This window comes from Teleopsis dalmanni, chromosome 1 (genome assembly GCF_002237135.1).
Source record: "Teleopsis dalmanni isolate 2A chromosome 1, ASM223713v2, whole genome shotgun sequence".
Taxonomy (NCBI): Eukaryota; Metazoa; Arthropoda; class Insecta; order Diptera; family Diopsidae; genus Teleopsis; species Teleopsis dalmanni.
Genome location: NC_051846.1, coordinates 43,086,246 through 43,102,962, shown reverse-complemented (window position 1 = coordinate 43,102,962; position 16,717 = coordinate 43,086,246). Strand labels below are relative to the sequence as shown.

The 16,717-nt window shown below is 29.3% G+C and overlaps 1 protein-coding gene across 3 annotated transcripts in view; it reads left to right on the top strand.

Moving 5' to 3' along the window:
- LOC119672411 (homeodomain-interacting protein kinase 2) overlaps window positions 1-16,418 on the top strand; it is a 78,227-nt gene extending 61,809 nt beyond the window's left edge. For 2 of the 3 annotated variants that reach the window (XM_038083452.1, XM_038083454.1), the window contains exons 2-12: window positions 10,755-11,104; window positions 11,176-11,496; window positions 11,557-11,867; window positions 11,929-12,369; window positions 12,425-12,731; window positions 12,792-13,075; window positions 13,136-13,365; window positions 13,425-13,952; window positions 14,670-15,544; window positions 16,095-16,261; window positions 16,393-16,418. In XM_038083452.1, coding sequence (XP_037939380.1) covers window positions 10,755-11,104; window positions 11,176-11,496; window positions 11,557-11,867; window positions 11,929-12,369; window positions 12,425-12,731; window positions 12,792-13,075; window positions 13,136-13,365; window positions 13,425-13,952; window positions 14,670-15,544; window positions 16,095-16,235 — 3,788 coding nt within the window. In that variant the 3' untranslated portion in view covers window positions 16,236-16,261; window positions 16,393-16,418. Of the gene's footprint in view, window positions 1-10,455; window positions 10,521-10,754; window positions 11,105-11,175; window positions 11,497-11,556; window positions 11,868-11,928; window positions 12,370-12,424; window positions 12,732-12,791; window positions 13,076-13,135; window positions 13,366-13,424; window positions 13,953-14,669; window positions 15,545-16,094; window positions 16,262-16,392 lie in introns of those variants that run through there. The other variant, XM_038083453.1, reaches the window with a different exon arrangement.
- Window positions 16,419-16,717: the final 299 nt, after the last annotated feature.

The following is a 16,717-nucleotide window of genomic DNA, read 5'->3' as shown; positions in this document are numbered from 1 at the left end:
ATACAATTTCATTATGTTACTTGTTTTTAAGTTGCTTGTTTTTTATTTAATAATTATTTTTATTATTCATATATGTAGTAGCAACTCCTGGGTCTGAATAATTTATTTAAATTTTCTATTTCTGTTAGTTTACTTGCTGTTATAGCTTTAATTTATCAAAAGTTTTCTGAAATAATTTTCATTTGAATTTTCTACATTTATATGTAATTTAATACTTCTTTACTAATTTGAATGTGCTCAATCAAGGAATTATAAATGAAAATAAGGCCAGACACGTAATCATTTCAACTCTTGTATTTCATCCGTAAGTATGAAGAAAATATATTTTCTAAAATGGATTATACCTATAAATAATACATTTGTCCTTAATTCCTTCAAAAATTTGTTTTTGTTTTATGCTGTTTTTGAAACTAAAAATAGCGCAGAATTTAACTTCTTATCATCATCAATCGCGTGTGCCCGTAATAAAATTTCATTTTCATTTCGCGCCAATGGAATCATAGTGAAATATTTCTGAGTCTTGGACATTGTAGCTTATATCGTATAATATTGTATTGTAGCTACCATATAGTTTACATATTAAATGGTTGTTCTATGTTGTTTTATATTGTTTTATATTTTATATTCTATGTTTGTTTTTATTTCAGGGCTTGGCCAACTACATTTCATACTTTTTTATAACCGACAAAATGTTTTACGTGTTCCTAATTCATTGTTGACTGTAACATAGAATGAATATATTTCACTAACTTAATTAAGTTTTTTTTTCTCTTTATTTAATTTAGCCCTGTAACCTGAAACGTTTTGAATTGTTTACCGAAACTGTTAGCATTGTTCACATTTGGTATTTCTCATTAATTTTATCAGATATATATGTTGTTGCTTTATTTGATTATCGATATAAATAAAATATTTAATTTTCTGATTAGCAAGTATTTTATTAGTATTTAAAAAAAAATTAGAAAATTAGGGAATTACGCGAAATTTATGTATATTAATATTTGGATTTCATACCCAAATTATGCGACCAAATGAAAAAAATGGTTATAAAATCAACCAGAGCAGTAGTGTACTATTAGTTGAATAAGGATTTCGTACAATAAACGCGAGACGTTTTATATTAAGAGGTCTTAAATGTGCATTCATACAGCAGTTTTTTTGTCAAAGCTCTTGTAATCAGCACTTTGAGTAAAATAAGCAAATAAGGTAGGTTGAACTTCATTTCAATAATCAAAAGCAAAAGTAGAAGTTAATGGAATTACCATTTAGAAAACTAAAGGGAATGGGATAAGAATCAAAGGTAGGTTATGAAGTAAAGAGACTCTGTGTGTGGTTACGATAACCGGTTGTAGAAAATGATTACATCTCACCGAAATAAAGTTAAAGTTATTAGGGAAGCCTGTGCTCCCCCAATTCATTTTAATCCGCAAGATTATAAGATAATACTTCATAATCATTAACTAAAATATCATTTCTGTATGTATTTTAAACAGTTATTTAAAATTGAAGATTTTATATATTGTATTATATATACTATATTATATTATTTAATATATAATATGTTGCATATAATATTATATTTTTTACATCATATTATATATGATATATTATATTATATGTATTATATATTATATATATTATATGTTATCTTTATTTTATTATTATTATTTACTTTTATAATATATGTTACATGCCTTTTTAAACACAATGTTTAAAAATGTTCAAATTCATTATAAACGATAAATTTCGAAAAGGAAAATATATCATTTATTAAAGTCGATTTTGTTTTCTAGGATTTTAACTATTATTTCATATGAATTAATAGGAATATTAATTCCTACTAGGAATATTAGGAAATAAATATTAAAAATTCTTTTGATGAAAGCAGAAGCGAATTTGCCGAAATGTGTATAGACAAATGTATATACAAAATACAAGGTTTGAAATAAAAGTTCAAATCCTAAGAGACAAAACTGACTTAAAAATCTTTTCGACTTAACGACTCAAAAAATTTAAAACAAAATTGCATCACATATATATTAATTCCACATCTCAAATGAAATTAATTTTAATTTTAATTAAAATATTTTGTTTATATTTTGCAAATCCCAGCTAAAATTATTAAAGATAGAATATAATTAATATTATAATAATAGAACATTGGTTTCTAAATTCTGAAGTTTTCTCATTCACTTGTAAAGAAAAAAATTTTTTACAAGATGTAATCTTTTTATAAAACTGATTAGTTGTTTATTTTTAAATATATAACTAAATAATTATTAAAAATATTGCGATCTATATAAAATTTATTCGTGACTCACCATTAGATGGTGATGCATACTTCAAGAATCTGTGTTCTATTAAAATCATTAAAACGTGTCAGGTGCCAGTTTAATTAAAATTTTTATATACACAAAAGTATAGCTTATGTTGATATATATAATATTTTTCTATTACTTTATTATCAGTGATAAAAATACAGTTTAAGATAATAATATTCAACAGTAAAGCGTAGAAGTCACGTATGTTATTTTTTTTATATTAGTTAAAACAAAATATTTTATTATTAAGTTATATGTTATTTTATTCTTAATTTATTTTATATTTTATAATTAATTTAATTGAAATAAATTACTCTATATTTATACAATCACAACTTTGTTGTACCAATTACTAATGCTCTCCAAAGTCATATGTCATTTTATTATTAATTTACTCTATAATTTATAATTAATTTATTATTTTAGATCATTTCTATATATTTACAACTATATTGTACCAATCACCAATGCTCATGCCTGTATAATCCAGGTATTATTACGCACTTATATGTAAATATTTATTCATTGTACTGATTAATTATATCAATACTGATTAATAATACCGCTTTTAGCTTTCTTTGAGTTGAAAAAACTATTCTTTTGATAAAAATGGAAACATTACCTAAAAGTGAAGCAAAAATATTTTTTTTGGGCTATTACAATAGGTGAAAAAACGTACATTACTTGACTTTTCATTATAATTCCGATTAAAAATTTGTATAAATAAAATTGAACAAAAACTAGTTACTTATCTAAAGTGAGCATATAGATCTGAGCTAATCATCTCTTTGCTGGTTGAAACGCCTCAAAAGGTTCTTTGGTTTAAAGCGACTAAGCGTCTGTGTGTAATAACGCAAAGTAATACTGGAATAGTGTTGTTTACGTGTTGACTAGCCTGTCATAATGTGTAATGACAGCCATCTGTATTTCTTGCCTGAATTTCAAGGTAGGTCAGCATATCCCACATACCACGGAGCGTTAATTGTATCCCTGAGTTATTATTGTTGTAATACACTTTAGAATCTAAACAAAATAAGTACAAAACTATATTTCATCTGGGTTTTCTTTCAGCATTGCTTTCAATTATATCTATAATTCCATTCGAAAATTTATTAACAAATAGAAGCTGTTATAATTGATGTAAGCATTTTAACAATCCAACTCAATGGATGGATATCCATCGGTAGTGCTCTACTTAGTAGTCAATGTTGACAAGTGGGTATGTGCCCTAGTTCCAACCTCTTCTAGAACCTACAGTCGTAAAATAAAAGTTATTATTTACATTTTTAAATTAAATGTACACATATATTTTTATTACATTTGTTTAAAATTAAATCACATGTAAAAATGTTGATAGTTTTTTTAGAAGAGAAAAAAATCGCTCAATAGTTTTAATCATAAAAAAAGGCTATCTGCGTTTATAATCTAGACATACAGCAGTCTCTTAGCCAATAGAAACTGAAAAGCAAAATAAAACGAGAAATTTTCCTACGTGTTGGGACGTTTTGTTTTGTGCTCTTTTCGTACTTCGTACTTAAGCAAGTTAAAATTTTAAAATGGTAAAAAAAAAACAGAAACATGGAAAGATAGTTAACAAACATAGAGTGTGCGTTAAAAAGCCTTAAGCCTAAAATGGCAGCTACGTCTTTAGCCTTAATTTGCTTTATTTGGATGTATAAAATATACACAATAGTATAATAGTATTAAGAAATAAAATACAAATAAAATCTTTGACGCACATTTTCACCATTTTTTTATTTCATTTTGTTTTTGTTTACTGTTTTTTATTGTGTTTATTCAAATTAGCAAGAGTAGCTATAAAAATAAACCTATAAAATACAGCTACACACATAACTCAGATACATTTCTGCTTTGCGTACAGTAAAATGTGTGGCCATGTAAAACGTATATATTTTTATTTTCTCCCAATAAGTTTTTTGCGTTAGCCTTAACACTTTACGATATTTCGTTTATTATGCTTAACCTCGCCAAAGTTCAATTTAGGAACTGATGCACGATATAATCCAACTGTACTTACATCAACTTTCTTACATAAAATGTGTAGATTTGAGTCTAATTAAACGACCACGCACTATACTTAATTACTTAGCTTAACTAATATTTCTTTGCAGGTGCTATTTTTTATTTTTTTTTTTAATTTATTTATTGCTGATTTGTTTTTGTATTCTTCAGGTGTGTTGTATCTTATGCAAATATTTTTTAAAATAAATTATTTTTTTAAACCTATATTTAGAGTTTTTGATTCTTAGAAATAAAATATTTACAACTTTTTAAAGTTCTCATAAATATATTAATCAGTTCACATACTATTAATAAACAAAATTTATTAAAATTACTTATGGATGAATATTACTTATATCGCTATATCGGGGGCATGGGTCTCGCAATAAATTGTTGAGTTTCAAAGATTTCACGTATATTTTATTATTTCGTGTAGTATTAATCTCATTATACTCACAAGGTTTTGTAGTGCTTTTGTAAAGAATAATGTAACTCCCAACAATACTGGAGTTCTGTTTTTTTATTAAAATTTCTTTAATTGACAGTAGAACCTCTGTAAATCAAATCTTAAAGAAAATCTTTATTAACTTTCAAATAATAAAAGTTTCGACTATTTCTTAGCATATTTAAAACAACTTAAAAGTTTTGCAAGTTTTGTTTGTATTGGGGGTCGCCCCAGTAGAATCGGGACAGGTAAAAAGTATTAACTGGCACTATAAACAAAAAAGCATTTTCACGTCTGTTCTTAAAAATCATTGTACAATTTATTTTTTCATGAGTTTTGAGTTTAAATTTTCCAAGGTAATCTGTCTTCTCTTGAATTACTAATAGGTCGGAAGATTTATGTATTAAACTAATCGCACTACCGGTATCGAAAAGAGACAAAATAGAGCTATAAGGTTTTGTTTATTTTAATATATTTTTTTTATCATATTATTTTTATCATATTATTTTTATATAATTATTATATTAATATTATACCATTATTTTATTACTAGCAAATCATTATTATAATATATTCTTATTATAAAGTACTATTATTACTATATACTATTATTATAATTATATAGTATTATTAATATTATATACTACTATTATTATTATATACTACTATTATTATTATATAGTAGCATTATTATTATATAGTACTAATATTATTATGTAGTACTATTATTATTATATTATTGTGATATGATATGAGACAGAGAGAAGTACATACAATGTTTAATTTCGTGTTTTGTATCAATTCATTGTTAAAAGTATACTATCTATTAACTTTTACTGCCAAATATTAATAAGAACTTCATATATATAAACATAAATTAATAGATTTTGTACTTATGTTAATTTTTTTTGGAAAAATTCTACCTTCTCATACGAAAATTTACTATGCTAAGATTTTAAGCCCACAAAATATAATTATGTCTTCCGGACATGAATTTATATGATGTATTTTAGCGTATATATTCATGCTTACAAATATATATCTATTTCGCGAAGTTTGTATAGATAGAACTTTTGTTTTGGCTGGCCATATTATAGACATATAAACATATACATATATATTAACAATTCCATAGAAATGAACAAAATGCTTGCGTTTCTTTTTGAATTATAATGCGGTGCGTATTTGTAAATACGTAAATAATTTTATTCAAAGAAAAATAAAAAATATATATATATTCTTTAAATCTTATTAAGCAATTATTATGTTGACTTTTAAAGTTGTAAAATATATTTATATTATATGTGGTTGTATATATATATATTATTAGGCGATATAAAAAGTATCCGCAGTTCTTTTGAACAAAAATGTATGACCTAGCGTCATTTTTCGCATAGCTTTGTAATTTTATGGTATAAAACTTCTATGGTTTACCGGTAATAAACTTGGCCAAATAATATTTAGCGGCTCTTCGGTCGGCATTAGGAGTGTTTTGGTTGACACTTTTCGAGTATAACAAATGCTATTCAGACGGAGCAAAGTCTTAACTTTACGGTAGATGTAACAAAATTTCTCAACTAAGTTCTGTCAATTTGTTTCGAGACATCAAAGATGGCTTGGTATCACCATAATGAGTGGAACTCATTTTCTGTTGGTTTATTCTGGTCAATTTTCTTTGATTGTTTCTATTAAGTGGTTAAGTTGTGAGCAATTCTTAATAGAAAATTCTCTTTCAATCCCATCAAACACTGAACATAACCTTGTTTTGCAGTCCATCGGGGATTTGAAGTCGTTTATATACAGTCTACTGCCTTTGACTATGATTGCTTGCATTCGATATTCCCGCATTTAATTCACCAAAATATTCGATTTCAGCAGCATTTTAACTCTGCTAACGTGATCAATCAAATTTCTTTACGTTAATTCATGTGTTTTTCAAACATCGAACGCCTGTGCTTAGTCTGCTCTTTTTAAATGATTTGAAACTGTCATATGGCTGATGTTTAATGCCTCTGCTATCTTCTGAAAACTTACATATCTGTTTTGTTCTATCAGTTTTAAAATTTCATCAGCTTTTTCAATGACTGATTGACTAGAGCGAGGTGCATTTTTGATATCGAGATTTCCGTAAATATATTGAGCAAATCGCTGTTAGGTTCAGCTGTTGAACTGTTAGGTTCAATCACAGCATTCTCACTATCAACCGCACAAATCTTTCGGGATGTTTTTGCAGCAGTTTTAGAACATCACAGTGTATTTACAACATATTTTACTCATTTTCAAATCAATATTATTTATTACACCAGTTACACAACAGCCTCCACCTGAAATCTAGCTTGAAATGTGACCTTTTAAGCACATGTTCGTTCGACATAATCAGATTAGTGTTATCAGATATATGGGTACCAACACCATCTAGTTTAGAAAAACGTTATAGAATTCAATTTGAAAATATGTATAATATATATAATATAAAAAAGAAATACTTAAAATAAAAAAAAATTTTTTAATCTGTATTTTTTAATTTAAGTCGAAACTTTTTATCAATTTTTTATTTTTGTCGTTTGCATCTAAAATTTCAGCTTCAACTTTATTCAAATGCATAAATTTCGAAATTTATTTTAATTTATACATTAGTGTTTTCAATATATTCTGTGCAATAAAACGAAAGTGTATATTTTCACTTTAGCATTTTATATATGATTTAAGTGAATTAGAGCAAAACATTAAATTGGAGAAATAAATTACAAAACAAATTTAAAATAATTTTATAAACACTACCGAGAACTGAGGTACGAGTATTAAAATATAAGTCTGAATATGTCATTTTGTAAGAGTTGAGATCATAATATTCTGCATTCAAAAATATTAGAATGCAAATTATTCGAATAATATTAAATCTAAGTTTAATAGCAAATAATAAATAATACATTATTTTATATGACATCTACATATTAAACTTATTATGGCTTAGCATTATTATATTAGATAGCTATGAATCATGGTTTAGTAATAGAAACAATACTGATTTTTTATTCTAAGTATTTTTAAAAACGACAACGGATTAGCTTTTAGTTTTTCAATTACAATTATTCAATTATATTTGTAAATTGAGCACATTGCTTTTGGTTAGTAATAGTCGTAAATCTTTCTTTCAGAGTAGCAAAAAAATTCTAGCAACTTACAAAAGAAACCATGTGAAGCATCATAATACTCTTAAAATCTTCAGAGTTAGGTTTTACGTCTCAAGTTTCAGTGTTGCCAAATTAAAAAAAATTAGTCTATTGTGAATGTTCACTGAAAATATGTTGCAAAATTCCAGTCATCCGTTAAAATTTTATGAGCATTTCATTATTTAATAAATTCAAATACATAAATAAATTAATTAATTTATATATAAAAGATAAAAATGATAAACATTGCCCTTCCAATATTTCTTTTATTTAAATTGATTAATTTTTAGTATTTATATTTCATATTGTACACAACGCAACAAAAAACGCATTTAACATATCTTAACAGTGATGCCAATTTGTTTCATCGAGACTTAATATGTGCGTTCAGGAACTTTAAGAGTGGTAAAAAACAACAAGTTGCTTGCTATATGCACTAAGCGAGATATTGACATCACGCTTTCAATCTGTCAAATGTTATATTTTCGCAAAGAGCAAATCTTATATATTATATGTGCACAAAACGCAAGCAAACTACATTTTGCATAAAAATAAATAAATAAATAAATATTAAATTAAAAATAAAAATAAATAATGTTAAGAATGCACAAAATTTTGAAAATTCATTTACAAAAAAAAAAAATTATGTTTTTATGTTTTAAGTATAAACTTGATAGCAACTAACTAATAAGTTAAAAATTTTAAATGCTTCCTAAATATATATTCTTCATATATTTCTATATACATATTTTTAAAATAATTATTTTTCATTATTTTCGATATTTTTAAAACATTTTATTTTCACAATTTTCCAATTTAAAAATTTTAAAATTCTATTTGAATTTTTGTTTACAAATTTTGACACATCATTGGAATATTGGTTGAAATTTCCAATAAAAGTTCACAATAGATCGCTTATTGTTTGATAACATTTTTTTCTACAGTCGTTAAAATGTTTACACTGGCCCTAAATGACTGATTTAGGTTAAAATCACAAATGAGAAGTAAATCACTGATTTCTGCATAAAAAATTTCATATGCGCAAATAAGTTCCAATTGCTGATTTTGTAGAAATGGGTTTCAACTAGTTTCAAATGAGTTCCAAATACGTTTCAAATGCAAATGAATACATTGAACATACCCCATATAAAAGTTTTCCATGGCTTTTTATGAGTTTGAGTAAGCTGTTTTTGACATATTGCGAAGAAAAAGATAAACAAATATTTGGTGGTTGCATTTTATTTCAGATTGTTTGCCGTAATGTGTCGAGAAAATTTATTGAAAAGTAAAATAATTTATTTTTCCTAAATAACTCTTTAATAATCGATCTTTCATTTTGAATATTCATTTTTAATTAATAAATGTAAACAAAAATTATGACTTTCCAAAAAAAAATTACGAATCAGGTGTTTGAAATGAGTACAAATGAATAACAATGAATGTAAACACTTTTAAATCACTGATTTGAAATGAGTCATTTGAAAGAAAGTAGTGTTGTTGTTTTGCATGCATATTAGCAATATTAAGCAAGGAACTTGTTGTTTTTTTTTTGCCACACTGATAAGCTACCAAACGCACTTAATGTTGTTTTTTTACAACCCTGAAAGAAAAAATTACGGCTAATCTTAGTCATACAAATTAGAAAAAAAAACGAAATTTTAGTTTTACTTCGTTCTGAACTGCTTTTCTCTCTTTCAAATATGGTTTTGTATAAAATTCGATTTAACATTTGTCAGCTGATGAATCTTCTCCAGTTCTAATTATGATTATAGAGACAGATAGATTGTCTACACATAATTGTAGGTTGTGATGAAAACACTGATTTCTCTTATATAGCTTTAAGATTGATATTTGTGCTTCTAAATGTAAATTTTAAATTAATTTATTTTTTTAAATATTAACTTTTTATCTTTACTTAAGAATTTTCTGTCTATCATGATAATTTTCTTTCAATCGTTCTCTGAAGCGAGCTGCAAATTAAAATTTCTTTTATTTTTTTGTAAGAGATCGTTTATCTTAAAATTGTTATAGAATTTTTTATTTCGGTGTTCTATACTTTTTATTCATCCGTATTTTGTTATATATATATATATATTGCAATAGAATTATTTTAAAATCATTAATGTTTTACTTTGAAAGCATCGTTTACCTGTCACATTCTTATAAAAATAATGCGTCACATAGATCGAAATAATTATATTTAAAAGAACACAACAGTTCCAATTTTCCAAGCTTCTTGTCCAACCGCGCAATTTCCTTTGTTCCGCCATTTTTATATTATTTTCTTGTAAAACTTCCTTTTATAAATTTATATAAATGTTCATTTAAAAATATTTCGTATTTAAACAGATAAGTCGTTTTATTAAATTGTACGTATAATTTTTTTCTTTTTATTCTGTTGTGTAAATCAGGAAATACAAAAGTAAAAATATACGTAGAAATGAATAAAATGTATTTTGAAATGGTGAATGCAGAATGCTTTCACCTACTGAGTTCTCTGCGAGAAGTACATCATTCGCTTTCCATATTGTTCGCTGCAGTTGTTTCGAAAAGTTTTACGTGAGTGGATAGTTTCAGAAATTTTTAATATTAATATTTAGTAAAATTATTCATTTTCATGTTTAAAAATAGTTTATATGTTATTTTTCGTTATTTTATTTTTGCAAAATTTAATCAAAAATTTTTTTACTAAAAAAAATAAAAATCAAAATTATTGCTTCAAAAATTTTGTCTTAAATACTGCATTCAATATTTTATCAAATTAAACTAATATGATCTACTTTTTGTATATAGAGTGTGATTGTGGTTGTCTGGATTCATACTATTCTTCGAATACAGTTGGACCTAGTAATAATAGCATTAATAACGAAGTGAATACAACTACTGGAGTTGCAGCGATAAATAATAGTAATAGCCATAGTAATAGTAACAGTGCCACAACTGCGTCTGTTGCAGCACAACCCATCAATTCGGTAACAATACCATCGTCTAATAGCAGCATCAAAACGGCGCACACAAAAGTTGCTACGTCTGGGGGGCATGCTAATACGCAGCCCCCCAGCAAACGTTCTAGTAGTGGCGCCGATGGTGATTATCAATTGGTACAACATGAGGTCTTATATTCACTCTCAGCAGAATATGAGGTAAAATCGGTTTTATATATATGGTATACATTATAGTACTGACAGTATTTATATTCAATATATTCGAAAAGGTATTGGAATTTTTGGGTCGTGGAACATTTGGACAAGTAGTGAAGTGTTGGAAACGTGGAACGTCTGAAATTGTTGCGATTAAAATTTTAAAGAATCATCCTTCATATGCACGACAGGGTCAAATTGAAGTATCCATCTTATCTCGATTGAGCCAAGAAAATGCTGATGAATTCAATTTTGTGCGCGCGTTTGAGTGTTTTCAACACAAAAATCATACATGCTTGGTATTTGAAATGCTTGAGCAAAATTTGTATGATTTTCTTAAACAGAATAAATTCTCACCACTTCCTCTAAAATATATACGTCCTATTTTGGAACAGGTTTGTTATTACATTTATTTCTATTAAATAAATGATTTTATAATTGTATTTTCCTTACAGGTGCTAACTGCATTGTTAAAATTAAAGCAGCTTGGTTTAATACATGCTGACTTAAAGCCTGAAAATATTATGTTGGTGGATCCTGTTAGACAACCATATAGAGTTAAAGTAATTGATTTTGGTAGTGCTTCACATGTTAGCAAAACAGTTTGTAATACTTATTTACAATCGCGGTATTATCGTGCTCCAGAAATTATTTTGGGATTGCCTTTCTGTGAGGCAATTGATATGTGGTCATTGGGCTGTGTTGTAGCTGAGCTATTCTTGGGTTGGCCCTTATATCCCGGATCGTCTGAGTTTGATCAAATTAGGTAGGTAGACATTATATTTAATATTAAAAACATTTAGAAAAAATGTTAATATTTTTGAAAGGTACATATCACAAACCCAGGGACTGCCAACAGAGCATATGCTCAACAGCGCTTCTAAAACCTCAAAATTTTTTTATCGGGATGTGGATTCAACATATCCTTTCTGGCGTTTAAAGACAACTGAGGAGCATGAAGCTGAAACTAATACAAAAAGTAAAGAGGCACGTAAATACATATTTAATTGTCTGGATGATATTGGGCAGGTGAACGTACCGACTGATTTGGAAGGTGGCCAGTTGTTGGCTGAAAAAACCGATCGTCGTGAGTTTATTGATTTATTAAAACGTATGCTTACAATTGATCAAGAGAGACGCTTAACACCTGCAGAGGCTTTAAGTCATTCATTTACACGTTTAACACATCTTGTGGATTATGTGTATTGTAATAATGTTAAAGCTTCTGTGCAAATGATGGAAGTTTGTAGAAGAGGCGATTTTCACACGTAAGAATAAATTGAAATGATCTATTTTTGTTATTAATTTTATTGTTCTAAATAGTGTGCAGCCAACATCAGCACTTGTCACTAATTTTGTTCCAAGCACTACAGAAAATATGACTTTCACTATTAATAATCAGTTGACAAGTCAGGTACAGCGTTTAGTACGTGAACGTCCATTGGCTTATGAAGGGCTTTATCAGATTTATGGTGGACGAAATGTTGGACGCCAATATGCTCAAGGGCGTACCGATACGTTTCATAATCAATTGGTATCCAATATACTATGTCCACCTTCTTACCAAGCGATGCCTAGCCCTACCAAACATGTTGTTGTTGGTAGTGCAACAATGCAACCACCATTACAAGTAAGTTACAGGCTTGAATCTATCTTAAATATACCTAAAATTACAATTATAACTTAACAGGTTCCTCCTCAACAGTATGTTAATGTACCAGTACCGGTGTCAATGGTTGAACCAACATCCGGGCAGCGCATGCTCCTTACTAATCGCGTACAGGCCAGCGGTGTAGCATGGCCGCAAACTGGTCGGCAAATGGCGCTAGTACCATCATGGCCGCAGCAGGCACCTGCGCATTCGCTAATCGTTGATTCAGCACCTTTTCTTAATGTTGAAGAAATCTATCCAAAACATCATTTGAATATACCACGCAATGATCTCAAAAAGGAGTCTCCAGTGCATCATTTAGTGTACGTTTCTAGTTGATATCAAATTTGATTATATATTAATCTTTATATTTTAACCAATAGAAGCAAAGGAAACTCTTATCGCGTACCACGTCATGACAAAAAGGAAAATAACCAATTGTCACCGGTAAAGAAGAGAGTAAAAGAGAGTTCTCCACCACATCAGCACCGCTACAATCGTACTACACATGTCTCACCACAGTACCATAATCACCACAACTGTAGCTACGTAAGTGGTTATAGCAGTGGAAGTGGAAATGGTGGTGCTCTTGTTACTTCCGCATCATCAAATAGTACGTATATCCTATATTAATTTAGTCATATCAATTGTTTACTTTAATTCATTCTTTAGATATTGTAAATGCAAGTGGTAATAGTAATCATCACCACAGTAGTAATTCTTCTAATCAGCCCCACGTTACCAGCAATAATGCCGGCTATAGTAGTGGTAATCATCATATTGTTAATAATTGTGGCGCAAACGGTGGTAGTAATGGTAACTACCATCATCACCACCAAGCTCATCATCAGCAACCAAATCAGCATTCACATCAGCATCATGGTGCTATTGTGAAACAACAGACAATAACCATACATGATACACCTTCGCCCACCGCAGTAATAACAATATCTGACAGTGAAGATGAGGCTAACGAACCACCAGTTCCAGCTGCACCTGTAAAGCAACGTGCTCATGCGCAGTCACAGACAACTTCATCTATGCTGCAACACTCAACGTCGTCATCTTCGTTAAATTGCCGTAACAGTGGACACCATCATTCGCAACATGTGCAACAGCATAGTCAACACAATCATCACCATCACCATCAACAACCGCAAATGCAGTCACAACAGCAGCATCAGGCTGTTCCATTATATGGTAATACATCATCTTCAACTGCTGTCAAAACGGCAGTAACAAATACTAATATAAAATCACAGCAAGCACAACATCAGCACCATTCTGCATCAAATATAATTCATTCTCACCATCATAGTATTGCTAATAAACCTAGTACAAGTAGCAATAGCAATCATAGCCATAACAATAACCATAATAATAGTAATAACAATAGTAGTAGCAACCAATATACATCAACATCATCTCAAATATCAGCATCTCATGCGTCCGTTTCGGGAGGAAGCGGAAGTGGAACTGGTTTTGGTGCAGGAGTAACTGGGTCTGAATTAACTAATACCGTCACATGTTCTTCAGCACAGCAACATAGTTTAGTTCATTCTAATTCGAATAGTAATCATCACCAACAACACCAATTGCATTCACAGCATTTGCCACAACAGCAACATGCACCAAATCATCAACATTCAGCTAGTAATTGCGGCGTTTTACAAAATTCCTCCACCAATTCCATTTCTACTTCCACTTCTACCCACCATCATTACAATAGTAGCAGTGGCAATAACCACATTGTTGGCAGCATGACTATGTCTAACAATAACAGTGGTAGTGCAAATCCAATAGTTTCAGCCCCTGCTTTATCCTCTAATCCTAACTCAACCTCAAATTCTTCCTCTTCCAATTCTACTACAAATCGTCACAAACATATACATTTAGTAATACCATGCGTAACCGTAGGTGACAGTGATAACGATGATGCACGTCGACGTGGTCACCATGCTTCAAGTAACAGTACCAACAACAGTCCTAAACAACATCAACACCAACAACAGCAACAACATCCACAGCAGCAGCAACAGCAGCAGCAGCAACATCAGCCACAGTCACAGCCTCACTATCAGCATGCTAGTGTTAAATATGAGCCTGGCCAATCACAGAAAAAACGTATATTGGCTATGGCACAAAGTGAGAGCTATATGCCAACTTCTAACAATAATGGCAGTAGTACTAATATAAATGCACAACAAAATACAAGTTTACCACATATACCAACAAAACAGGAACCAACTGAATTTTATGAATACACTCCTCAACAACAGCAACAACCACAAGTTGATAGTAAGCGTTCATCATGGGCTGCTAGCACACAAGCCCCACCAGCACATCATAAACGAGAAGCGCCATCAACAGCTTCCACAGCAACATGCACTTCGGGTTATATGCAACAATCTTCATCGTCAAATGTTGCACCTCCGTTAGCACATTCTAAGAGCTCATCTTCTTCAGCTGTTGGTACTGTAGTTGCAGCGGTTGCAGCTGCCGCTGGTCCGCCATCTTGGGGACCGCCACAAGTTTATCGTCAACAAACGCAAACATCACAAACACAACAGCAACAGTCGCACCTGCCGCACCACCAATCAAACACACCAATTGGAAATTCACCATCTTCAACTGCAGTCTCAACAGCTGCAATGTTACAGCAAGACATTTACGCCCAAAGTGGTGACATGTATCGTCGACCAACAGTTTTTGTATCGCAAGCGGCACCTACATATGCTTATAATCGTACTGTAGTTGCACCACCGCCTGCACATAACAGTTCAAGTCGTCAGGTAAATTTTACATATAAACGATGTAATTAAGAAATAAATAATTCAATAAATATTGCTTTTACATATATTAAATAGAAGTAAAAAGCAAAATAATTTTTTTTTTAGAATAACAATGATTTAATAATTGACAGAATCTATTTACATATTAGTAAAATAATATAATGTTATTTAAAAATATAAATATTTGAATATTCGAAATAATATATAATTTCTAAACATTATATTAATTTATATTAGTGCTTCAAATATTATTCGAGCTGTTGGAACCATTAAACGTTTTAATGCTTGAGGAGCATTTGGGTCGAACACAGAGTGATCTATTCGAATTTGTTCGAACACCATATGGTGATTGAAATTATGCTGTTATGCGTTTTGTATAAAATAAAAGAAAATAAATTCGAGTATTTCCGAGTCTTCAAATTTTTCGATCCCAATGTTCGATTTCTAATAGATTCGAACTGCTCGAAACTTTGCAGCACTACTTTATAAAAGTATTTCTTTATAAATTAATAATTCGAAATCCTCTATTTTTTATATGCTTCTCTATAAGGTTATACCATCTCACCCTTTGCCTGCACACATACAATTTCCAACACAGTATAGCCAATTTGGACCTTTAAGTCCAGCCCAAGTTGCAGTTAGTAAACATGCACACTACGCATCAACAAATATATGGTATGGTGGAGAATAAGCTAACTGATAAAAAAACTATATCGAGTGAGTCAATAAGGAAAAATGTGTTTTATTATTAATAAAGAATAGATTTAAGAAATAGAGTTTTTAAAATCTTAAATACAGTTCTTAAATATTGTAAAATCATATAATAATTTTATATATATTTATTTTAGATCGTTTCTGCATTCTTCTGACAACAACATAAAAAAAAATATCAACAAAACTAAAACGAAAAAGTTGTGTACTAACAACAACAACTTTTTACAATTTGTTAAAGCAGTTGATGTTCCAAGTGCTTATTTTAGTAATTTAACAACAACAACATCATCACAAACAGCAACAACAACAACAACAGAATCGAGTAAGCATTTAGACAGTCAACAACAAAACCTCCTTTTAGCGCAATGGTGGTATATTATAATGATGATGCAACAGCAGACATTAAATAATCAATACAGTGGTGAGAACTTTATAAACAATAGCAGTGGTGACATCATT